A 25,816-nucleotide genomic window follows, 5' to 3' on the forward strand; every position below is an offset into this window, starting at 1 on the left:
AAAGTGACGTAATGTGCATTTTCTATTTTCTATAAAATAAATCACAAACGTTTTATGTTAACCATTAATTATTTTTAAATGTCACACTTTACTGGGTTTCATACCAGCCCGCGCCTCGGACTGTTCTTGGTGATTTCTTCATTTTATTCTATACTTCAGTGTTCATGACAGAGTTTCTCAGAAGTTGAGAAAAGTGATATTTTCATTGCAGCGATCATAATATTTAATATTTCAATGCAGTGAACATAACACTTGATATTTCACTGCAGTGAACATAACACTTTGACGGAACTATTGTCTTCAAAGAGCTACCTCTTCGCAAATTGTCTCCCGTTATCGTAAATGTCTAGCCCGTACCCAAACTGTTGACTTCCTTTACGTTAGTTCTACATTGACAAGGCAAAATAATGACCGATGATCATTTATGGAGTTACTATCACTTCTTTCCATTAGTTATTCTCTTGAAAATGTTTCGTTATAAACTGTTAATTTCACATTTAACTCGTCAATCGAGACTGGTAGTTTGGCAAAGCGCCATTATTGTAACTTAATCAGCGTGTACTCCTTTGCTTCCAACAGCGGTCTCGTAGCTTGCAAGAATTTTTTGTTGTGATTGTCAACCATGTACACGGGGTCAGGTTTGTTAGAGTTGATAATTTCATAGAGTTGTGGTTTTGTAACCCTGGACGGAAAGATCATATTCATCCGTTGCAGCCACGTCACCATATCTCCTCTAAGGCTATTAGACGTGGGGGCCTTGCTGTCTAGACCCTGCATACTGTGATATGGTGCATTGTCCATGATAAAAAGGGACTTTTCGGCAAAGCAGGGACCAGTTTGTGTTTCACCCACTCCAGAAATACCCTGGCATTCATTGCTGTGAGGGGCACGGGTGGCCCAGTCGTTTAAGGCCCCGCGATTCGCTGTGCAGAGTTGCGTCCCTTAGGCACGTCAGAAACCTATGATTGTGGGTTCGAATCCCGGTTCGCCCCGATTATGTTTCTAGGTTTGTCAGCACCATACCCGTGCTCGTGGGTTTACCGAAGCGGTAAACGTCTGGGACCTGCATCACTTCGGGCTTTCCTCCCACATTAAGCTGACACGCCGTGATATAACTGGAATATTGTTAAAAGCGGCGTTACGCCCAACTCACTCACTCACTCATTTCTGTGATGTCCTTGGCCTTGGCTCGAACGACGAGGTCACAGCCTGGGAGAAAACCCCGACTAGCACCGCCAGCAAGGAGAACGATAAGTCTTTCACCTTTTCCCATTGGTAACTTTCTCCCAGACTCCTTTCAGTCTCCACTTGGTACCCACTGACTGCTGGCTGTGTGAGAGACATTTACCCACGTCTCATCCAGGAAAACAGGCTTTTATCCGTCCTCTCGTTTCGGCTTGATTGTTCGAAGATAATGATTTCGGAGACGAAGGATGTCAGATCGTTCACATTACACAACCCTATTTTCACTACTATTCTTTTTGTTCTGTGTCCAAATGTATGAAAAAAGTGCCATACCTTGTATTTTGTAAGAATTTATTAACCTTACGTGGTTTTCGTTTCAAGCATGTATTAATGACATAAAATTGCTTCCCTCTTTTTGCTTCATATTGAAATAAATAATACACTTAATAAAAATCAACTACATCAGCTGGGGAGTGAATCTTGTCAGCCAACAACGACGTATACTTTGTACCACGTGCAGTACGTGTTTGCGCTGTTCCTCCTACCGTTGAGCCGCCCTCCGTGTAAGATGTCAACTTGTACACAAAACAACATGATAGTTTCTTAATCAACCTTTTCCAATGATGGGAACAAAAATAATAAACAGATAGTGTTGGGTATAGGGTATTCATTGTCGTTTACCGTATTGCCATTCATAATAGACTATTCTCGATTTTGAGTTATTTTGAAATAAATGGTTCTCCTTTGGAGCCAAACCCCGTTTAACGGATTGTAATGCATTACAATGTCTTTCTCCTACCGGTGGACGGATCATCCCTATATGTGTGGACGGATTATCCCGATCTGTGTGGACGAATCAACCAGTGAAGAAAAACCCTATGGTGGTTTAATAGGGGGGGGGGGGGGGGGGGGGGGGGGATCAACATTTCGTGATATGTTCGTGACACAGTTGCGTGTTAATAACATTATTGTGTAATGCCGTCACTGTTATTTCATATATACTTATTTACTTATATAACAACACTTTATGTCATTCGCGAAAAGTCTTTAGGTTTCCCATAACTTATGAAATTAGTTCGTACGAAACTAGTACATCTCAACAAGCATGGCCGATGTACAAGACGTCCAAGCTGTGGAAGAAACAACTACGAAAGAAGATGCCCCTGTGAACGGTGTTGAAGATGATGCTGACAACGAAGGAGGGTCATCGGAACAAACCAAGAAAAAGAAAAAGCGGAAGAAGAAGAAAAAGACAGGTGTGGCATTTCGTGTCAGTCGTAGAGTTCTAGGATATGGCTCTAAAATAGTTTCTGTCACTGCCATGAACCCACAGGTTTAAGCATATCACTTTGCATTGCTTGTGTCTAAGTATAGACAAATACTAGTATATGGATATATTTGGAACAAGTAAATTCTAAATGTATGTAAAAGGAGGGTGTCACCTATAAACTAACTGCTAACAGTAAATATTTTGTAGGACCAAATGTCCACTATGTACAAATGATTTAAGAGCTGTTTTTTTTTTATTTGATCCTGTTTATTTTATACTTGCATGTATGAAGTAAGTATTAATGAATCTACTAGAGTATTCCTATTGTATGAGGCAACCAATTGTTGAGGGAAGTTATTTTGTTAATAACATTCTTTTTTTTAATGTACAAATGATCTGAATAGAGCAACACAGTAAACATCAATAATTAAAAGTATGATATCCTCAGGGACATTGGTCTTAACTTAGGCTAAGAGAGAAGCAGAGCTGGAAGAGAGATGCTTGTCCAATCAAAGATTGCCAATGTGGATTACATTTACTGTTATGAACAATATATAGAAGAATACTAAATGAAAATTTTACATGCATACTTATGAAATGAGAATGATTTGGTGCTTCTTGTAATTTTGTGTAACATACTGAACTTGTAAGGGTGCCACGTGGCTGGAATATTGCTGACTACAGCGTAAAAGAACCTTTGCTCAATGTAGTGTCAGGGAATAGAGCCCGCTATAATCATGATAATCTGGGTGCAGGCTAAAACGGCACTCCAGCAAAACAGCAATGATTTCTCTGGCGAAAACGGCACCGCATTTGGCGAAAACGGCTACTAATTGTCGGGCGAAAACGGCACTTCTATTTTTATTAAGGATAACAATGATTTTTGTAGTAATATATATATTGTTTATTTACATGGTCACAGTTATCACAGCATGTTATTGTTTTCTGACATTCTTCTCTCATGCAACACATCGAAAGGCCATTGTGAATAATTGTGATCTGACAGCACCATGTTAGGCCTCTTAAATACAGTTTCAGTTTAAATTGAGTAAATGTACTTAAAACTTGAAAGCGTATAGCGTTTTCACATTAAGTTAACTGCGCCTCCCAATTAGTCGGCGAGTAAGTTGGAGTAGGGGTCTAATTTCTTACTTTTTTTATTTCACAATTTCACAATTATTTGTGTTTGTAAGAGACAACGTGAGTTTAATTTCTATTATTTTTCTTCCAAGCATGTCATGTTTTCACAGTAAGTTGTGTTGCGTATGAGCTAAGTTGGATTATATTTGGAGTAGAGGCTAATTTCTAATGTAAACTTGTCTTAGCATCTCACAATTATTGGTGTTTGCAAGTTACCATATCCGTTTAATAGCACTTGTTTGACCAAGGTAAAAAAAAAATAAGGTGCCGTTTTCGCCGGGCAATAGTAGCCGTTTTCACTTGAGTTGAGGTGCTGTTTTCGCCTGGTGCCGTTTTGCTGAGGTGCCGTTTTCGCTATAACCTGATAATCTACCTCGACCACATTGCTCACATGACACATGGCATCATTTTCTGTTGCAGGAGGCGAAGGGGATGGAGCAGGTGATGGTGAAGAAGGCGATGAAGTGAAAGATGTTGCGGAGAAGATAGAAAAAGCAAGCTTAGATGATGACCCAGAGGATGGAGAAGGTAGAAACACTTTGAAAGACAGTTTGAAAATGCACTTGCAACCTGTGTATTCACCCGCTGCAAGTAATCTAAGTATTTGCATATTTGATACAGTTTGTGTTGACAATACACCAGTTTCCCAATAGAGATGGCAATACTCATTTAGCCTGTCATCAATAGTTATTATCACTTAGTCTGTTACTGCAATCATGCAGTTAGCATTTAGTGGCATGAATCATTACTGGGGAAGAGATATCCTCTTAGGACATGTTGGAAGAATTTCTTTTTGTAGCCAAGCACGTGGCAGCAGGGGCCTGTCTGGTGCAATGTTTTGTGTTGGTTCATGGTGTGAGGTCCGTGAAACTTAATAATACAAGAATAAAGCTTTAGTATGAACACTATATATGGCTCTGTTATCGTGGGTGGAAATGGCTGACATAAAAAAATGACTGCAACTGTCTTCATGTCGTTTGTCAAAATAAATAACGTTCACAATATTTTCAGTCTTTTGTTTGAGAAGTGATGCAGGGGTCTCATGTTGCTACGTGATAAATGATGATTACATTTTGATACAGATTTCAACAAGTTCAAGGACCAAGTTAATACCTCTACTTATCTATGAAAATTAGACCTGTGAAGATTCCAGGGTAGAATAGGTCTTCAGCAACCCATGCTTGCCGTAAAAGGTGACTATGCTTGCCGTAAAAGGCGACTAACGGGATCGGGTGGTCAGGCTCGCTGACTTGGTTGATGCATATCATCGATCCCAATTGCGTGGATCTATGCTCATGATATTAATCACTGGATTGTCTGGTCCAGACTCGATTATTTACAGACAGCCGTCATATAGCTGGAATATTGCTGAGTGCGGCGTTAAACAACAAACCAACCAACCAACTATGACAATTAATACCTCGGCTTATCAGCGGTCATATACGATATGTCCCTGTGAAGTATAAGGAAAACGTGTACAGTGTCTGCTCTGGCTTAAATTTTTTTGGGGTCACTTGGACCCCTTCATCATAAAATTAGGGGTCCCAAACAAAAATGGAGGAGTCCAATTTATAGCATTATAACGTAACATTAACAACAGAACACAGTGGTTGTGAAAAATAAGAAATCTTTTCGCAACTGCAAAATATCAAACCTCTGTCGTATGCAAAATTCAAAACAGGAAGTGATATACCATATAATCCACACAGCCTTACTTACTGCGGTAAGATTCACCAATGACAGGTACTTTGTTTACCGAACTCGGTAAAGAAAATCAGCATCAATCAATCCAATGAACAACAAACATTTTGTGAATCACACATTTAATAAGTTTGTAAGCGTGCCCCACTACGATCCATTATAAATTAACTACCGCGATAACATAGCGTATCATCCTACACGGTCGCTCGATTTCGCGGGTCACTGTTACCACGCTCTGAAGTATACCCTTGATGTGCCTGGCTATTTTTAGTTTGACACAAGGACAGGATATTTTCGACCAATCAGCAAGCTAAATTAATTACGACTATATCCGACTTGCTTAATATGTGGCACCTGATTGGCTGAAGCAAAGCTACGGACCATACCGAAAATTAATACATGCAAAACCGACAATAGATATAGGTCAAGAAACCGGTTTGGGTATTTGTCATAAAAGGGAGAGAATAATGAAACTGGTTTGGTTTAGCAAACGGAAGTGTTAATCAACATGCTTCGCTGTCTTGTTTGGCAACAAATATACCTTTACGCAAAGACGTACGATAACAGTGTCAATTCGATATGAAATTGATATAGCCCCAGTCACTGCGTCCACGAGACCCACACATGTTACGCAGGTGCGTTCAAACTTATTTTTGTGCGTCCAAGACGCAAAAACGCGCTCTTCAGCCAACACTGCATGTACCATTGTTAGACTGTGATTGTGAAATGTTTGTGTTGCAGGTGAAGCAACTGGCGCCGGTAAGAAGAAGAAGAAAAAGAAGAAGAAGAAAGGTGAGATGATGAATGTTAAGAGACATTTTAAAGATAGTCATTATTTGTTTTGTTTTCTGTATTTGGAAATACCCTATCATGATTGCAGGGGGGAACTTTTCTGTTTAAAGTATGTTAAGGAGAATGAATTGTTTAACAAATATGTCAGCAGATATTGTATTCAGCTTCACAATAATTCATGGCGATCGTAGACTTTGAATCAGTCAGTCATTGATACGAATCTGTATGATAGGGGTACTCAGAGAGTTTACATGGTCAACGTGTTGGAACTTGATGTTTAGAGTAGGAGTGTACACTGGAGAAAGAACATCTCATTCCTTGGTTCAGGCTAAATCACCTACGATGTATAGGTCTGTAACCATGGTAACTATTTCAACTGCCTTTTGACATATAGATAAGGATGAAAAGGAAAGGGTCCTTGTTATTACACTAATGTTAGGAATTACTGTATTTGACGTAATAAGCGCCCAGGGTGCTCTTAAAATTAGAAATAGGGGGCACTTATTAGTATATAATTTTGGTGAAAAAAAACGAGTTGAAAGATCGTAAATTTCGTGTTTTATGCTGACAGCCTGAAATGATACAAAGGAAAAGTCTGTGCATATTATACACGACAGATATATTTTTCTAGAATATAATTGCCTGTAATTAAGGGTGCATATACACGAATAAATTAGTCTTGTGTACTTTGAAGGGGTGCCAATTGGGATTGTTCACCAGCCAATATATTAGCAAAAATCACTGTGGGCGCTTATTAGAGCAGGGCGCTTATAACGTCGAATACGGTATAGATTTAGAGGATACCTAGTTGAGGTGGCAAAGCAGAAAGACAAAGGATTTTAGTCCCCTCTTTAAAACTTTATGTTCAAACTCCGTAAAAATTGCTCCGGTGATTCATGTTTGGTAAGACACCATTATTTACCCTGGGACACACATCTGTTGCACCAACAGATGCCGTCCTCACCTTGTCAGCTTCCCAACCTGGTTAGCCGCCATGGTCATGTGGACAAGGCGTCTGACCTCAGATCAGAAGGTCCGTGGTTTCGAATCCCATCACTTTTATGGCCGCTACACTGTCATTCACTCACTCATTTCTGTGTTGATGCAGGGCCGAAACAACAGACAGTGCCACCATCCATCCCTGTCTGCGAGCTGTTTGCGGAGGACAACTACCCAGAGGGACAGATCATGGAGTACCCAGTCCTTCAGGACAAGTACGTGCTTCAGTGTCAGTGTGGGGGACATTGGAGTGTTTCTTACATGTTATAAATGCTGAAAAGTTTCCTGAAGGAATGTGTCTGTAATCATCTATTTTACTAACGGGATCGGAGGGTTGGTTGCTTCAATATTACAGTTAATGTAAAAATGAATTTAGATACCGTTGGCATCCGTGAAGATACGGGATAAAATAGGTCTTCAGCAACCCATGCTTGCCGTAAAAGGCGACTATGCTTGCCGTTAGAGGCGACTAACGGTATTGGGTGGTCAGGCTCGCTGACTTGGTTGATGCATGTCATTGTATCCCAATTGCGTGGATTGATGCTTGTGATGTAAATCACTGGATTGTCTGGTCCAGACATAAATATTTACAGACCATCTAGCTGGAATATTGCTGAGTGCAGCATTAAAAAACAAACAAATGTAAAAAATGTTTTGATAAGTAACAGATGTAGAATTTAGTATCGACATGTATGTTATGATTGTACTTTTTGACACAGAGTATCAATGTTATGCAACATATTTAAAGCTTCTTTTGAACTGATTTCAAAATAATGTACATTTAAGTCCTGTGCTTCTGAAAGCTTGAAGAAATTATAAAGGAAAACATGAGAATCTGAGGAATGTGGGTGATTGTCATGTTTTTGAGCCTCCCACCTTCAGGGGGTTGTGAGATGGCCAAGTGGTTAAAGTAGTGGCTGGTCACACTAAAGACATCTTCCCGAGGCAAGGGAGTTAACTGACTATAAAAGTCTAGTTTCCACCCTTGCTGATCTAGGCTGGTATTATGGAGTTACAATTTGGCTGGATTAACGAGTCCATGCATAGTCCGATAAAAAATTGAAATCTGGTTCGTAAACTGTCATGCAGATTTCGGTTGATTGCAGGATTTGCAAAGCATGTGCACTGCCAACTCGTCAACAGATATTTTCTAAATCTCTTCATGTTTTTAATCAAGGTGCTTAAGTGATTTGATGTATTTTGCGATGTAAGACCCATTTTATCACAATATAGATCTTGATTATCGAGCAGATCGTATTGACTAGGTGCCGCCATTTTGTTCGAAGCAAACACAAGTGATCCATAGGAGAGGCTTAGAAGGGACATAACTGGTAGTAGCCACTGGTGGCGCTACGATTGGGCCCAGGAATTCTAGCCTAGTTCGGCAAGGTTTCACTAAAGTGGCAAATGTTCAAGACCTGCATCACTTCAGCTTTCATCCCACATGAAGCTGACACGCAGTGATATAACTGGAATACTGTTCCAGGCAAGGGTTTAACGCAACTCACCACCACCACCACCACCACCAACTCTCTCACTCGTTCACTCTTTGCCAGCAAGGCTGATGCTCCATGGTAATACTAAGGCTAAGATATTGTTCAAAGATGTTGTATGTCCGTCCAACTTACTCAATCACTCTCACTGTTTGTATTTCAGTCGCACAGCCAAGGATAGGTTCACCAGTGAGGAGAAGAAAGCGTTGGACCAGGCACATACGTCCCTGTACCAGGAAGTGCGACAGGCAGCTGAGGCTCACAGACAGGTTAGTCATGCTGCACGAGAGCAAACCAGTGTTTGGCTGTCAGCTTTAAGGCACCTAAACTTCAAGTCCATTCATGGGAATGTGACCAGACAACTATTTGTAATATCAAACTTGAAGGTACTAGAGCAAACCAGTGGTTGGGTGTCCGCTTTAAGGCACCTAAACTTCAAGTCCATTCATGAGAATGTGACCAGACAACTATTTGTAATATCAAACTTGAAGGTACTAGAGCAAACCAAGGGTTGGGTGTCCGCTTTTAAAAAGGTACATAAACTTCAATATCACAGTTTCAAGTTCATTCATATATTTTGTAGTGTCTCATGAAATATCTTAATTGTAGTCATTTGCCTTTGCCACATCTTTTAACACACACTACTATTGAATTCTTTGTTTCACACAGCATGCTGATATGTGATGTTTTTCTTCTCAGACGAGGCAGTACATGAGGGACTTCATCAAACCAGGGATGAAGATGTTTGATATCTGGTGAGTGTTTCTACAGTGTTAGCGGCAGGGGGACCCAGTCTTCAAAGGCACCTGTTCACAGCTGCATCCCTTGTGTGACAATTAAATAATTGTGGGTATGATTATGAATCCCAGCTTATCATGCTAGGTTTGTCAGCACCAGACCTGTGCTGGTGTTTCACCAGAGGAGTAAACATCTAGGACTGTATTGCCTCAGACTTCCTTCACACATTAAACTGACACGCCATGGTCAAATACTGTTCAAAGTGGTGGCGATAAACCAACCCCAACTCTTAAGCATGGATATCGGGAAAGTACCAACCACTACTACCACGCTGTGGTGACTCCAGGTTAGAATATGTTCCCAACAAAGGTGAACCTATGCCGTAGCCTATGTCTTAAGAGGCGAAAAAATAGATCGGGTGCAGTGTTCAAGTCGGGTCCGTATTTTCAAATTTGTATGGGTCCTAATGGCCTGCTGTAGATTTTGAGTTGATGTATTTGTCAGAACAAGCTGCAGTTTTTATCCCCCGCCGGGCCAGAAATGGCCAAAGGGGGATTATGTCGTGGCGCAGTCCGTCCGTCTGTCCGTCCGTCCCACAAAGGGTACTAAGCTTGTGAAATCAACTCCTCCTACAGTTTCCAGAGAATATCCCTGACACTCTACACACAAGATGTCGACATGTTGATGATGCGCATATCGCAGTCCCGTTTCATTTCGACTTATTTTGACAGAGTTACTGCCCCTGTTTTAAGGAGCTTCATTTGACTCGTTAAAAAAATTCATGCAGGGGATGTTGTGCTCTTAGAGCACTCTTGTTTTGAATGAGGCCACAAAGAGTTTAGTCAGGGCTTGCAGCTTCTAAATTCTGTGAGTCCTGATGGCAGTCTGGCAATTCCTTTTTTTCAAAAACTGTTGAGTGTGCACGTGTGTTTCTTATGCAGCACTCCTGTAAATAATCAAGCACAGACAATCTTTTTTTAAGTGTTATGTGAAGATTTTGTTTGTTGTTTAATGACACATCCCCGGGATACAGTAGGACATGCCGTCACATCCTTGGGATACAGTAGGACATGCCGTCACATCCTTGGGATACAGCGTGACATGCCGTCACATCCTTGGGATACAGTGTGATATGCCGTCACATCCTTGGGATACAGTGTGACATGCCGTCGCATCATCGGGATACAGTGTGACATGCCGTCGCATCCTCGGGATACAGTGTGACATGCCGTCACGTCCTTGGGATACAGTGTGACATGCCGTCGCATCCTTGGGATACAGTGTGACATGCCGTCACATCCTCGGGATACAGTGTGACATACCGTCGCATCCTCGGGATGCAGTGTGAAATGCCGTCGCATCCTCGTGATACAGTGTGACATGCAGTCACATCCTCGGGATACAGTGTGACATGCCGTCGCATCCTCGTGATAGTGTGACATGCCGTCACATCCTCGTGATACAGTGTGACATGCCGTCACATCCTTGGGATACAGTGTGACATGCCGTCACATCCTTGGGATACAGTGTGACATGCCGTCACATCCTCGGGATACAGCGTGACATGCCGTCACATCCTTGGGATACAGTGTGACATGCCGTCACATCCTCGGGATACAGTGTGACATGCCGTCGCATCCTCGGGATACAGTGTGACATGCCATCACATCCTTGGGATGCAGTGTGACATGCCGTCGCATCCTCGGGATGCAGTGTGACATGCCGTCGCATCCTCGGGATACAGTGTGACATGCCGTCGCATCCTTGGGATACAGTGTGACATGCCGTCACATCCTTGGGATACAGTGTGACATGCCGTCACATCCTTGGGATACAGTGTGACATGCCGTCACATCCTTGGGATACAGTGTGACATGCCGTCACATCCTTGGGATACAGTGTGACATACCGTCACATCCTCGGGATACAGTGTGACATGCCGTTACATCCTTGGGATACAGTGTGACATGCCGTAACATCCTTGGGATACAGTGTTACATGCCGTCACATCCTTGGGATACAGTGTGACATACCGTCACATCCTGGGGATACAGTGTGACAGTCTGTGACATTCTGTGACATTCTAGGCATACAGTTTGATAGGAGTCTGTGTTTGTTTCAGTGAGACCCTGGAAGGTATTGCCAGGAAGCTGATCAAGGAGAATGGGTTGGAGGCGGGGTTGGCATTCCCCACGGGATGTTCCCTGAACCACTGCGCCGCCCACTACACGCCCAACGCTGGCGACCAGACAGTCCTGCAGTATGATGATGTCTGCAAGATCGACTTCGGAACTCACATTAACGGTACATAAAGTTCACTTGGGAGCATGGCTTGGCTGAACTGTCGTGTTGTATGCAAGGGGAATGGCCGGCTGAATTCTCAAAGGTGGGTCGGGCATATAGGTATAAGGGGACGTGGCTGGCCGAGTTGCCTGATATGTTCGACATGTTGTGTATTAGGGAGCATGGCTGGCCGAGTTGTCAAGGATGGGTCTGACATGTTGTGCATTAGGGGGAGTGGCTGGCCAAGTTGCCTGATATGGATCGGACATGTTGTTTATAAGGGGGCATGGCTGGCAGAATTTCAAGGATTAGTCAGACATTTTGTGTATTAGGGGGCTAGCTGGTCAAGTTGCCTAATATGGATTGGACATGTTTATTAGGGGGCACGGCTGGCCGAGTTGCCTGATTTGGATTGGACATGTTGTTTATTAGGGGGCATGGCTGGCCGAGTTGCCTGATATGGATTGGACATGTTGTGTATAAGGGGGGGCTGGCTGGCCGAGTTGCCTGATATGGATTGGACATGTTGTTTATAAGGGGGGATGGCTGGCAGAGTTGCCTGATATGGATCGGACATGTTGTTTATAAGGGGGCATGGCTGGCTGAGTTTCAAGGATTAGTCAGACATGTTGTGTATTTGGGGGCGTGGCTGGTCAAGTTGCCTAATATGGATCGGACATGTTGTTTATAAGGGGGCATGGCTGGCCGAGTTTCAAGGATTAGTCAGACATGTACTGTATTAGGGGACGTGGCTGGCCAAGTTGCCTGATATGGATTGGACATGTTGTTTATAAGGGGGCATGGCTGGCCAGGTTGTCAAGGATGGGTCTGACATGTTGTGTATTAGGGGGCATGACTGGTCAGGTTGTCAAGGATGGGTCAGACATGTACTGTCTAAGGGGGCGTGGCTGGCCAGGTTGTCAAGGATGGGTCTGACATGTTGTGTATTAGGGGGCATGGCTGGCCAGGTTGTCAAGGATGGGTCAGACATGTACTGTCTTAGGGGGCGTGGCTGGCCCGGTTGTCAAGGATGGGTCTGTTGTGTATTAGGGGACGTGGCTGGTCAAGTTGCCTAATATGAATCTGACATGTTGTGTATTAAGGGGCATGGCTTCCCGAGTTGTTAAGGATGGGTCAGACATGTTAGGTATTAGGAGGTGTGGCTGGCCAGGTTGCCAAAGATGGGTCGGACATGTTGTGTGTTCGGGGGGGGATTTGGCGAGTTGCCTAAGATCAAAGTCTTGTTTCCACCCTTGCCACTTTCCTGTGGTAAATATGATTGGACTATTGCATATATCGATAGTCCAATCAGAGAACATTTCACAAAATCAACATCCACGACTGGTACATATTCGTATGAAAGTGATTAACCGCTGCCTGTCTTTGTTGACACGAATAGGTCTCTTTCATCTTTTAAACCCCCCCAATGATTGTTTTTGTGTCAGGGAAGAAATCGCGAATATTTTCGTATTTTCGACTAGGTCGTTGCCTTAGTTGCCTAGGTAGTCGCAATCTTTGTGAAGCTATACAAGATATGAACAGAAATCTGATTAGATATTAAGGGGCACAACTCCTTGTGATCTACATGAGGTGGCGCAGGGGCCAAGAAAATAGGGCTTGATGTGGCGAGGGTAAAACTATAGACTTTTATATAGGCTAGTGGACAAGCTTGCCTTGGGAAGATGATGACAAATTTTAATTGTACAAGACACCAAATAAGTTTTCTTACCTAAACTTTCATTGTTTTTAATGCAGGTCATCTGGTGGACTGTGCTTTCACGCTGACGTTTAATGACAAGTACGACAAACTGCTTCAGGCTGTGAAAGATGCAACAAATACGGGTATTAGGGTGAGTGATGAAGGTGTTCAAGGAGTTAACTCTTGTTCAGCACAGTTCTGTACAGTTCTGTACAGTGTTAGAGTGGAGGTGTCTGGGGATGGGGTGAAGGTGTCAGTGTGAGTGTGTGGGTGTCCAGGGATGGGGTGAAGTTTTCATGGTTGGAGTAAGGGTGTGCAATGTTGGGGGTGTCCAGGGACACGGGAAGGTGTCAAGTGTAGGGTATGTGGGTGTCCAGGGACACGGGAAGGTGTCAGGGTGGGGATGTGGGTGTCCAGGGATAGGGTGAAGGTGTCATGGTTGGAGTGGGGGTGTCCAATGTTGGGGGTGTCCAGGGACAGGGGAAGGTGTCGGTGTGAGGGTGGGGGTGTCCAGGGACACGGGAAGGTGTCAGTTTGGGGATATGGGTGTCCAGGGATAGGGGAAGGTGTCAAGTGTAGGGTATGTGGGTGTCCAGGGATAGGGGAAGGTGTCAGGGTGGGGGTGTCCAGGGATAGGGTGAAGGTGTCATGGTTGGAGTAGGGGTGTCCAATGTTGGGGGTGTCCAGGGACACGGGAAGGTGTCAGGGTGGGGGTGTCCAGGGATAGGGTGAAGGTGTCATGGTTGGAGTGGGGGTGTCCAATGTTGGGGGTGTCCAGGGACAGGGGAAGGTGTCGGTGTGAGGGTGGGGGTGTCCAGGGATGGAATGAAGGTGTCAGGGTAGGGGTGTAAGTCAGGATGGAGGTGTGGGTGTCAGTTTGGGGATATGGGTGTCCAGGGATAGGGGAAGGTGTCAAGTGTAGGGTATGTGGGTGTCCAGGGATAGGGGAAGGTGTCAGGGTGGGGTTGTCCAGGGATAGGGTGAAGGTGTCATGGTTGGAGTAGGGGTGTCCAATGTTGGGGGTGTCCAGGGACACGGGAAGGTGTCAGGGTGGGGGTGTCCAGGGATAGGGTGAAGGTGTCATGGTTGGAGTGGGGGTGTCCAATGTTGGGGGTGTCCAGGGACAGGGGAAGGTGTCGGTGTGAGGGTGGGGGTGTCCAGGGATGGAATGAAGGTGTCAGGGTAGGGGTGTAAGTCTGAGGATGGGGGTGTGGGTGTCAGGGTAGGAGTGTGGGTGTCTGAGGTTGGAGGTGTCCAGGGTAGGGGTGTAGGTGTCAGGGTAGGGGTGTGGGTGTCTGAGGTTGGAGGTGTCCGGGCATTGGGTGAAGGTGTTAGGGTAGGGGTGTAAGTCTGAGGATGGGGGTGTCCGGGCATTGGGTGAAGGTGTTAGGGTAGGGGTGTGGTTGTCTGAGGATAGGGGTGGTGTCCGAGGATGGGGGTGCTGTCTGAGGATGGGGTGAAGGTTCAGGTTGGGGGTGTCCGGGGATTGGGTGAAGGTGTGAGGGTAGGGGTGTAGGTGTCCGAGGATGGGGGTGGTGTCCGAGGATGGGGTGAAGGTGTTGGGTTAGGGGTGTCTGAGGGTGGAGGTGTCACGAGGTGGGGGAGTCAGGGATGGTGTTGATGACATCTCACTTTGAGCAATGATGGAATGTGGTGTATTCTCCCATTTCAATGAAATATTCTTTTCTTCTGCACTGATGTGTATTGTAGGTGTCACCCTAGGAGACATTATTATGGAAGACACAAATAATGGTCCAAACAGTTACATTTACTAATGAGCACTCGAAATAATGGTAAATGGAATTGAGGTAAGCCAATTACTGGCATGGAATAGCTGGTTGTAGCTGTCTTGCTATTGAAGGCAAGAAGTAAATCCTGTAAGTTGTTCATGTAGAATATGTATTGAATCAATCATGACAATATTTGTTTTTTCAGGAATGTGGCATTGATGTGCGTCTGTGTGATGTTGGTGAGCGAATACAGGAAGTCATGGAGTCATACGAGGTGGAGCTGGACGGCAAAACATATCCAGGTATGTTGCTTGTTATCTAGGTATGTCACTCTAGATCTGGGTTCGTCAGTCACTCTGCGGGTGCATCAGTCATCAGGTACGTCAGTTGTTATCCAGACAGGTCAGTTGCTGGTCTGGTACCTCAGTCGCTGTCCAGGTACATTGGTCGCCGTCCAGGTACATCGGTTGCCGTTCAGGTACATCGGTCGCTGTCCAGGTACATCGGTCGCCGTCCAGGTACATCGGTCGCCGTCCAGGTACCTCGGTCGCCGTCCAGGTACCTCGGTCGCCGTTCAGGTACATTAGTAGATATCCAGGTACGTAAGTTGGTTTGGTGGGTATGTTGTTTAACGCTGCACTCAGCAACATTCCAGCTATGGGATGGCGGTCTGGACCAGACAATCCAATGATTGATATCATGAGCACCGATCCACGCAATTGGGATAGATGACATGCATCAACCAAGTCAGTGAGCCTGACCACCTGATCCCATTAGTCGCCTCCCACGACGAGCAGGGTCGCCTTTTTCGGCAAGCATGGGTTGCTGAATACCTATTCTACCCCAGATCTTTACGGGTCTCCAGGTACGTAAGTAAGTAGATCCAGGTAGGTTAGCAGATATGCAGGTACGCTAGTAGATATGCAGGTACGCTAGTAGATATCCAGGTACGTTAGTAGATATGCAGGTATGCTAGTAGATATCCAGGTATGCTAGTAGATATCCAGGTATGCTCGTAGATATCCAGGTAGGTTAGTAGATATCCAGGTACGTTAGTAGATATCCAGGTAGGCTAGTAGATATCCAGGTATGCTAGTAGATATCCAGGTACGTTAGTAGATATGCAGGTATGTTAGAAGATATCCAGGTATGCTAGTAGATATCCAGGTATGCTCGTAGATATCCAGGTACGTTAGTAGATATCCAGGTACGTCAGTAGATATCCAGGTATGCTAGTAGATATCCAGGTACGTCAGTAGATAACCAGGTATGCTAGTAGATTCCCAGGTATGCTAGTAGATATCCAGGTACGTCAGTAGATATCCAGGTACGTCAGTAGATATCCAGGTATGCTAGTAGATATCCTGGTACGTCAGTAGATATCCAGGTACGTCAGTAGATATCCAGGTATGCTAGTAGATATCCAGGTACGTCAGTCTTGATGTAACAACCAAAAAAGAAAAAAATGTGATCACAGTTGTGGAAAGTAATCGACATCAAATGCATCACCCCAGCCAAGAGGGGCATAGGGTAAACAGTTGAATGGCTTCCTTCTGAGTTTCCCATCACTATGAAGTACAATGGCTGATGAATAGGACAATTTGTGACTGTTTCAGTGAAGTCTATCCGGAATCTCAACGGTCACTCAGTGTCCCAGTACAGGATCCATGCAGGGAAGACGGTGCCCATCGTGAAGGGAGGGGACGCCACAAAGATGGAGGTATCCTCACCACACCCTGTGTTGTATGATGGCCCTTGCTCCCCGGGCTTTTCAACTTAGTGCATACTGTGTGATATGGAGACAGGTTTTCTCACCAACTGCTAAAGTTACATGAATGAAAGTTTGCATGCTTTATAAGAGATACTTATCAAGACTGAGTTCGTAAATAGGTGCCGTAAATTCTTTTTATACAGAGTTATGGCCTTTGCTCCCTGTGCTTTTCAACAAGTGCATACTGCATGAAATGGAGACAAGTTTTCTCAGCAACTACTGAAGTTACACGAATGAAAGTTTGCATGCTTTACGAGAGATACTTATCAAGACTTGAGTTCGAAAATAGGTGCCGTAAATTCTTTTTATACAGAGTTATGGCCTTTGCTCCCTGTGCTTTTCAACAAGTGCATACTGCATGAAATGGAGACAAGTTTTCTCAGCAACTACTGAAGTTACACGAATGAAAGTTTGCATGCTTTACGAGAGATACTTATCAAGACTTGAGTTCGAAAATAGGTGCCGTAAATTCTTTTTAAACAGAGTTATGGCCCTTGCTCCCTGTGCTTTTCAACTTAGTGCATACTGTGTGACATGGAGACAAGTTTTCTCAGCAACTACTGAAGTTATAAGAATGAAAGTTAGGATTGTTATCTAAGAGATACTTATCAAGACTGAGTTAAAAAAGTAACATCAGATTTGTTCATGACATAAGCCACCCAGAGCCTATCTCTTCTTAAGGCTTTATAGGACTCTTCTTGTACAGTTAACATTAACTGTTAACATGTTACATGACAATATGAATATACAAGATTTTAAAATGTCCTATGGTAGGGGATAGTGATAACGCTGTTTTCGTGTTGATAATTGTTTTGTGCCCTGTGCTTTTTTTATTAATAACTGTTTGGTCCCCTGTGGCACAATGTGTTGATCTCGCCTCTGAGGTACATGATTGTCTTCCAGGAGGGGGAGTTCTACGCCATCGAGACATTTGGCAGCACAGGAAAAGGCGTGGTCCATGATGACATGGAGGTTTCACATTACATGAAAAACTTTGAAGTTGGACATATTCCACTCAGGTTAGAAGCAGTGTTAAGTAGTCATAGATGGGATCATTGTTGTTGTTGTTGTTGTTCGTTGTTTAGCTATGACAGCGGTCTAAATAATCCTGTCTGGACCAGACAATCCAGTGATTGAAATCATGAGCATTGATCTATGTTTATATCGTGAAACCATATCGTGAAACCAATGGTATCGTGAGTCCATATCGTATAACCAGTGGTATCATGAGTCCATATCGTGATACCAGGGGTATCGTGAGTCCATATCGTGAGACCAGTGGTATCGTGAGTCCATATCGTGATCCAGTGGTATCGTGAGTCCATATCGTGATACCAGGGGTATCGTGAGACCATATAGTGAGACCAGTGGTATCGTGAGACCATATAGTGAGACCAGTGGTATCGTGAGTCCATATCATGAAACCAGTGGTATCGTGAGTCCATATCGTGATACCAGGGGTATCGTGAGTCCATATCGTGATACCAGGGGTATCGTGAGTCCATATCGTGATCCAGTGGTATCGTGAGTCCATATCGTGATACCAGGGGTATCGTGAGACCATATAGTGAGACCAGTGGTATCGTGAGACCATATAGTGAGACCAGTGGTATCATGAGTCCATATGGTGATACCAGGGGTATCGTGAGACCATATCATGAAACCAGTGGTATCATGAGTCCATATCGTATCAAAAGGTTGCAGGCCATACTCGGCTCTAGCAGGAATAATCCCTAACACAGCGTGAGACTGGTATCTGTTATTGCAGTGAAGGATAAAAATGGGGATCTGTTGTCTCAGGCGCGGTGATTTGCTGTGCAGAGTCGTGTCCCTTGGGCACGCCAGAAACCTGTGATTGTGGGTTCAAATCCTGGTTCGCCCAAATTATGGTTCTAGGTTTGTAGGCACCATACCCGTGCTCGTGGGTTTCACCGCTGTGGTAAACATCTGAGACCTGTATCACTTCGGGCATTCCTCCCACATTAAGCTGACACGCCGTGATATAACTGGAATACTGTTAAAAGCGGCGTTAAACCCAACCCAACTCACTCACTCACTTCGCATATTGTATGTCATTGTACCCTGAGGGGTGGATGCTTTTTTCAGGCACTCGCTCACTCCCTTACCTCACTTGTTCACTCACTCCCTCACTCACTCACTCACTCACTCACTTACCTCACTCACTCCCTTACATCACTTGTTCACTCACTCACTCACTCCCTCACTCACTCACTCACTCACTCCCTTACATCACTTGTTCACTCACTCACTCACTCACTCACTCACTCACTCCCTCCCTTACATCACTTGTTCACTCACTCACTCACTCACTCACTCACTCCCTTACATCACTTGTTCACTCACTCCCTCACTCACTCACTCACTCACTCACTTACCTCACTCACTCCCTTACATCACTTGTTCACTCACTCACTCACTCACTCACTCCCTTACATCACTTGTTCACTCACTCACTCACTCACTCACTCACTCACTCACTCACTCCCTTACATCACTTGTTCACTCACTCACTCACTCACTCACTCACTCACTCACTCACTCACTCACTCCCTTACATCACTTGTTCACTCACTCACTCACTCACTCACTCACTCACTCACTCACTCACTCCCTTACCTCACTTGTTCACTCACTCACTCACTCACTCACTCACTTACCTCACTCACTCCCTTACCTCACTTGTTCACTCACTCACTCACTCACTTACTCCCTTACCTCACTCACTCACTCACTCACTCCCTTACCTCACTTGTTCACTCACTCACTCACTCACTCACTTACCTCACTCACTCCCTTACCTCACTCACTCACTCACTCCCTCCCTTACCTCACTTGTTCACTCACTCACTCACTCACTTACCTCACTCACTCCCTTACCTCACTTGTTCACTCACTCACTCACTCACTCACTCACTCACTCACTCACTCACTCACTTACTCCCTTACCTCACTCACTCACTCACTCACTCCCTTACCTCACTTGTTCACTCACTCACTCACTCACTCACTCACTTACCTCACTCACTCCCTTACCTCACTCACTCACTCACTCACTCACTCACTCACTCCCTTACCTCACTTGTTCACTCACTCACTCACTCACTTACCTCACTCACTCCCTTACCTCACTTGTTCACTCACTCACTCACTCACTCACTTACCTCACTCACTCCCTTACCTCACTCACTCACTCACTCACTCCCTTATTCACTCACTCACTCACTCCCTTATTCACTCACTCACTCACCTTACTCCCTAACCTCACTCACTCACTCACTCCATGAAGATCTGGGATAAAATAGGTCTTCAGCAACTCATGCGACTATGCTTGTCCTAAGAGGCGACTAACGGGATCAGTGCATGTCATTGATCCCAATTGTGTGGATTGATGCTCATGTTGTCAATCATTGGATTGTCTGGTCCAGTCTTGAATATTTACAGACCGCCATCATGTAGCTGGAATATTGCTGAGAACGTCGTTAAACAACAAACTCACTGACTCACTCACACTCACTCACTCACTCACTCCCTTACCTCACTCACTCCCTTACCTCACTCACTCACTCCCTTACCTCACTTATTCACTCACTCACTCCCTTACCTCACTCACTCACTCACTCCCTTACCTCACTTATTCACTCACTCACTCACCTTACTCCCTAACCTCACTCACTCACTCACTCCATGAAGATCTGGGATAGAATAGGTCTTCAGCAACTCATGCTTGCCGTAAAAGGCGAATATGCTTGTCCTAAGAGGCGACTAACGGGATCAGTGCATGTCATTGATCCCAATTGTGTGGATTGATGCTCATGTTGTCAATCATTGGATTGTCTGGTCCAGTCTTGATTATTTACAGACCGCCATCATGTAGCTGGAATATTGCTGAGAACGTCGTTAAACAACAAAATCACTCACTCACTCACTCACTCACTCAGTCACTCACTCACTCACTCACTCACTCACTCCCTTACCTCACTCACTCCCTTACCTCACTCACTCACTCACTCACTCACTCCCTTACCTCACTTATTCTCTCACTCACTCCCTTACCTCACTCACTCACTCACTCACTCACTCACTCACTCCCTTACCTCACTTATTCACTCACTCACTCACCTTACTCCCTAACCTCACTCACTCTCTCACTCTCTCACTCCATGAAGATCTGGGATAGAATAGGTCTTCAGCAACCCATGCTTGCCGTAAAAGGCGACTATGCTTGTCCTAAGAGGCGACTAATGGGATCAGTGCATGTCATCCAATTGTGTGGATTGATGCTCATGTTGTCAATCATTGGATTGTCAGGTCCAGTCTTGATTATTTACAGACCGCCATCATGTAGCTGGAATATTGCTGAGAACGTCGTTAAACAACTCACTGACTCACTGACTCACTCACTCACTCACTCACTCTATTTTTCGACACACAGGTTGACAAAGTCCAAGCAACTGCTGAATGTCATCAACCAGAACTTCGGAACACTGGCGTTCTGTCGGCGCTGGTTAGACCGTCTCAACCAGACCAAGTACTTGATGGGTCTGAAGAACTTGTGTGACGTGGGGATAATTGACCCCTACCCCCCACTCTGCGACATTAAAGGCTGCTACACAGCCCAATTTGAGCACACCATCATCCTCCGACCCACATGTAAAGAAGTCGTAACAAGGGGAGACGATTATTGAGTCGTCCGAACTCTCCACTGTGGAGGCAGCTTGTTGTCAGTGGCCATGGCTGTTGTTATGAAGACACGGTCACCACAATCGCCAACAAAGATGGACTTAGACCCAAAACTTGAAGTATGCATCACCTGCAAGGTGGTTACAGTTGGTTACAGGTGGTTACAGGTTACAACACAACGATACTGTGAATTTCCTCAGATAATGATCTTGACATTGACATTTATGAACAAAGATATCCGACACAATTTCATACAGGAGTTTGTGTTTTAGGTAAAATATGGGTCAGAAATACGAAAGGCCACAGGACAGTGACCAACGTAGTCTCCACAACCATTACATTGTTATACAGGTTAGGTCGTTGTTTACATGATTTGTGAAACAAATGTTCCCAGTTTGTCAAATTGGTAATCTTTCAAATGGATTAAATACATGTTTACTTGAGTAAGAGAACAAAGTCATCATCTCAGATGTTTTCCTGATAATGATGTTGCCATAGCTACTGCTGCACTGTTGCCACTGGTATTACCTTTACTGACATGGTCCTGAGACGGTGGAAACTCTTAAGAAATGTGACAGTCGATGATGTTTCCTGGAAACAGAATGTTTCGAGAGAAGGGGTGATAATTTAATGACGAGGATGATGATCTTGCGTTTCCAGCCCAGATACCCACCAATATGAGGACTATTAACTGCTTCCTGTATACAATATGGTGTCTGTATATACCTGAACTCTGTACGAGTGGTACTGTTTACGATTTGTAATCAGAATTTGCAAAGTTGCATGTTTGTTGCTCGTTTTTGAATCCTTGATCATTCAGTGTTTCATTTCTCAATTCTGTTAGGATATTTGTCCTGGACCGATTTGCTGCTTACCTTCGTTTATGAGGCTGGTTTGAATAATACAGTGGTAGAATATACATGTATTTTCAATAACACTGTTCTTTCATGATCCTGTCAATCCCAGGAATCACTAAATTTCTTCTTGTTTGTTTTTTGCATCAATCCGTGCTGTTCCAGCTCTATGATGGTATTGAGACTGAACCAGACTGGATCACTTATGACACTGCTGTGATTCACTTAAATACATTACGCGGACAAGGAAGAGATGTTTAATTTAGGTCTATAAAAAACTTGCGTTAAGAAGAGGCATCTTGTTGAGTTCAAACTCATGCATGAGAGAAATTCTATGTCAGGTAAGTGACAAGAGCAATTGGGCTGGTGACGGGTCCAGGGTATTGATTGTAAAAGAATGGAGAAAAAGTACCTGGATAGTCGAGGATATCGTTTTTGTTGCAAGTTCATATCTTTACATAGACAAATATGAGATGTTCTGGTGAAAGAAATTGTATTATATTTAACACTTTTGCCAGTCTCATTTTCAATCTCGCAAAACAGGGGCAGATAACTCTAAGAGATATTCATGGACATGATTACATACGATTAGAAAAAAAACAATCTTATCACACTGATATTCAAATAAGACAAGAAACTATTTTAGCCTGTATTTACATGTTGTTGTTTTTCATATGTGATAATGGTGGGAATATGTTTACGGTATGGCATTTGTAATGAAACAGGACACATGGCTATGAATTCAAGATGTTTCTGCAAAGAGCTGTGGAAGTTAAAGATTTATGCCCGAGGAAGTGCTTTGAATGTACATTGCTCTATAGTTATGAAGTTGTACAGTGTGTGAATGTCCAGGGGATGAGTTTGCTGATTGAGATCTTTTGTTCAATCTGTTTGTCAGGTTTCCTGTTCATGTTTACCTCAGATGATTTTTTCCCCTTTTTTTCTTAAGAAAATCAAATTCTATGAAATGTCAAAGATATTATTGAGATAATAGCAGGACATATTGTAATTTGGACAATGGGATAGTTAAGCGGATCGAGTGTTTGCTTGTCACTGAATACACAGGGTTGGATTCCCTGCATGGGAATAATGTGAAGTGTTTCATTTGAAATTAAAGTTTAATTTAATAATGTTAATGGTCTAAGAGCCCTCTCCAGTCATTGGTTGATCAGTAGTTTGCACAAGACAAGGAATGTGCCAGTGACTTGGTGTAGTTTCCACGGGAAGTTTCCAGTTGAATTAGAATCATGTATAAGATATACCCAGTTCTGCCATTCAGGCTGATTTTACTTTGTACTTTCCATGGATTTTTGATACATGCTGAAGTTGATTTCTGCCACACGAGAGGGAAACTTTGGTTTTACCCAACGGAGAACTGAAATAATAATGATATTAGTCCTCTTGTATAGTGCATAACTCTACACACATTGTGTGCTCAAAGTGATTTGATAGGGTCTATCTGTGTTTTAGAAAGTTTGTTTCTGGATTGGCCCAATTAAGCCCCTGGACATATTTTGAAGCTGTTGGAGCATTCAGTAATGTTTAGGTCTGAGGTCAGAGGTCAGAGGTCTTGGTGAGTAAAACGTCACTAGATAAAAATCGAAAATTGATAACCCAACAAAGGCAACTTTTCATTCCTGTCTAACTGATACCTGATACTTTAAGACCTCAGTCGGTGGTAGAAACTAAAATTTTTAGTCCACTAGTCCTTATGATGATAACAAGTAGCAAAACCCTTATAAAGGGCAAATATCTACTAATAGTTGATATCTCAACTATTGGGCAGTTTGGCAAGGACAACAATACTAGGGCCAATTTCTAACGCAGTCAGTTCAACTGTCGTGAATTAGGAGTTCTTTCCCTTGGCAGTGGTTGAGACCTGTTGCTTTCACTGAAATCGATATGAATAGTTTTTAAATGGCTCAGTATGTTTTTTTTCTGAATAATTGTGACCTAAGCTATGCAAAGCACGCAAAAGAAAAAGGTTGACCTAACTTCTTAAGTAATACAAAAAAACAAACTAATTTTGAGTCATGGAGAGCAAATAGCATTTAGTTGAAACATCACCCGGGTTATAACAGATTGGTAGTTCTTAATGTATTTTCACAATGTTTAATACTCACAGACTTGATACACAGTATTCCAGGATATGCAATGTACCGGAATGGGCGACCAGGTGAAAGTTGTTGTTGGAATAGCAGCACAGTTTTTACAATACATTGTACATTTAACTGTCTTTGGGGTAAATTTGCAAGTATGGAGAAAATATTTGCTGGAGAATGTATTTTTGAATGCAATATTTATGTCCAGAATATGTACACTAGTATCAGTGCATTGAAGGTGACAACCAAACCATTATGAAGCACCCCCAGTGGGGTTACAACTGTAAAGTCCTGATGTGATGCATATTATGATAATCAATGATACATTGCCATGAAGCAAACACCAAACAATTTGTTTCAGACAGCTACATACCTTTCAGTCCTAAAAAATTAAATTTGCAGTTCACATCAAGGCTATATGTAACAAGCACTTGCTGGATTTGAAAAAAACATGATTTAGAGAAAATTTGACTACAGACAGATATTTCACATAGCTGATTGTTAAGAATGTAATTGATAGATGAATTGATGCATTTTTAAGCTTCAGGCATCTTCCCGAGGCAAGTGAGTTAACTGACTATAAAAGTCCAGTTTCCACCCTTGCTGAACTAGGCTGTTATTATGGAGTTAGATTTTGGCTGGGCTGCATAGTCCGGTCAAAATTGCGCACCAAAATCGAAATCCGGTTCGTAAAGTGTCATGTATAATTTGGTCGACTGCAGGATTTGCAAAGCATGTGCACCGCTAGCTCGTTGTCAACAGATCGTCTTGACAGGGTCTACCGTTTTTTTTTTAAACAAATGCAAGTGATGCGAGAGGTGGAATCTGATTGGTCCACAGGAGAGGCATAGAAGGGACATAGCTTGTAGTAGCCACTGGTGGCGCTACGATCGAGCCCAGGAATTCCAGCCTAGTTTCGGCAAGGGTGAAAACTGGACTTTTAAAGTTAGTTAACTCCCTTGCCTCGGGAAGATGAGCTTCAGGAAAATCAGATATTCATGCAACCTCCACAAAACATGAGCATTATAAGTGACAAATGGCATGTTCTGGGCCGTTTCACGAAGCGATTGTAGCACGACTACCGTGACTCCTGTAGTTGCTCTGACTTCCATAGTCATAAGATGGGACACTGGAGTAGGTCTGCCTCTGATGGTCCCTTGTGATAGTTGTCTGGTCATGAAACCCTCTTCCAATGCGCACACCAATGTTGAGAAGGTCATGGAATGAAGACGGAATAAACTATTAAATATTCACTCTTGAATGTGTTGTTTTTAAACAAGAAGACGCAGAGAGTATCCACGAAGGAAGTGTGTTTTGGTAAATAAGAACTGAATTACCATATTCTCAATGATAAGAGT

At 43.5% G+C, this 25,816-nt stretch overlaps 1 protein-coding gene across 1 annotated transcript; it reads left to right on the plus strand.

Annotated features, from left to right (window-relative positions):
* The first annotated feature begins 2,283 nt into the window (after positions 1 to 2,283).
* LOC139446822 (methionine aminopeptidase 2-like) lies at positions 2,284 to 25,709 on the plus strand. Its single transcript, XM_071228159.1, has 12 exons — positions 2,284 to 2,441; positions 4,016 to 4,123; positions 6,038 to 6,088; positions 7,197 to 7,302; positions 8,744 to 8,849; positions 9,280 to 9,335; positions 11,441 to 11,622; positions 13,357 to 13,451; positions 15,236 to 15,332; positions 16,647 to 16,750; positions 17,705 to 17,820; positions 21,255 to 25,709. The coding sequence occupies exons 1-12, from the start codon at positions 2,291 to 2,293 to the stop codon at positions 21,505 to 21,507; spliced, it is 1,425 nt and encodes a 474-aa protein (XP_071084260.1). The 5' UTR covers positions 2,284 to 2,290; the 3' UTR covers positions 21,508 to 25,709.
* Positions 25,710 to 25,816: the final 107 nt, after the last annotated feature.

The sequence above is a fragment of the Haliotis cracherodii genome, unplaced genomic scaffold (genome assembly GCF_022045235.1).
Source record: "Haliotis cracherodii isolate W230 unplaced genomic scaffold, xgHalCrac1.p SCAF_6, whole genome shotgun sequence".
Classification (NCBI taxonomy): domain Eukaryota; kingdom Metazoa; phylum Mollusca; class Gastropoda; order Lepetellida; family Haliotidae; genus Haliotis; species Haliotis cracherodii.

What these genes read in the sequence shown, in the direction of transcription:
- LOC139446822 (XM_071228159.1), top strand. Translation starts at nt 2,291, where the DNA reads ATGGCCGATGTACAAGACGTCCAAGCTGTGGAAGAAACAACTACGAAA. An exon ending in TACCCAGTCCTTCAGGACAA is followed by an intron (nt 7,303 to 8,743) that starts GTACGTGCTTCA and finishes TTTGTATTTCAG; the next exon opens with TCGCACAGCCAAGGATAGGT. An exon ending in ATGAAGATGTTTGATATCTG is followed by an intron (nt 9,336 to 11,440) that starts GTGAGTGTTTCT and finishes TGTTTGTTTCAG; the next exon opens with TGAGACCCTGGAAGGTATTG.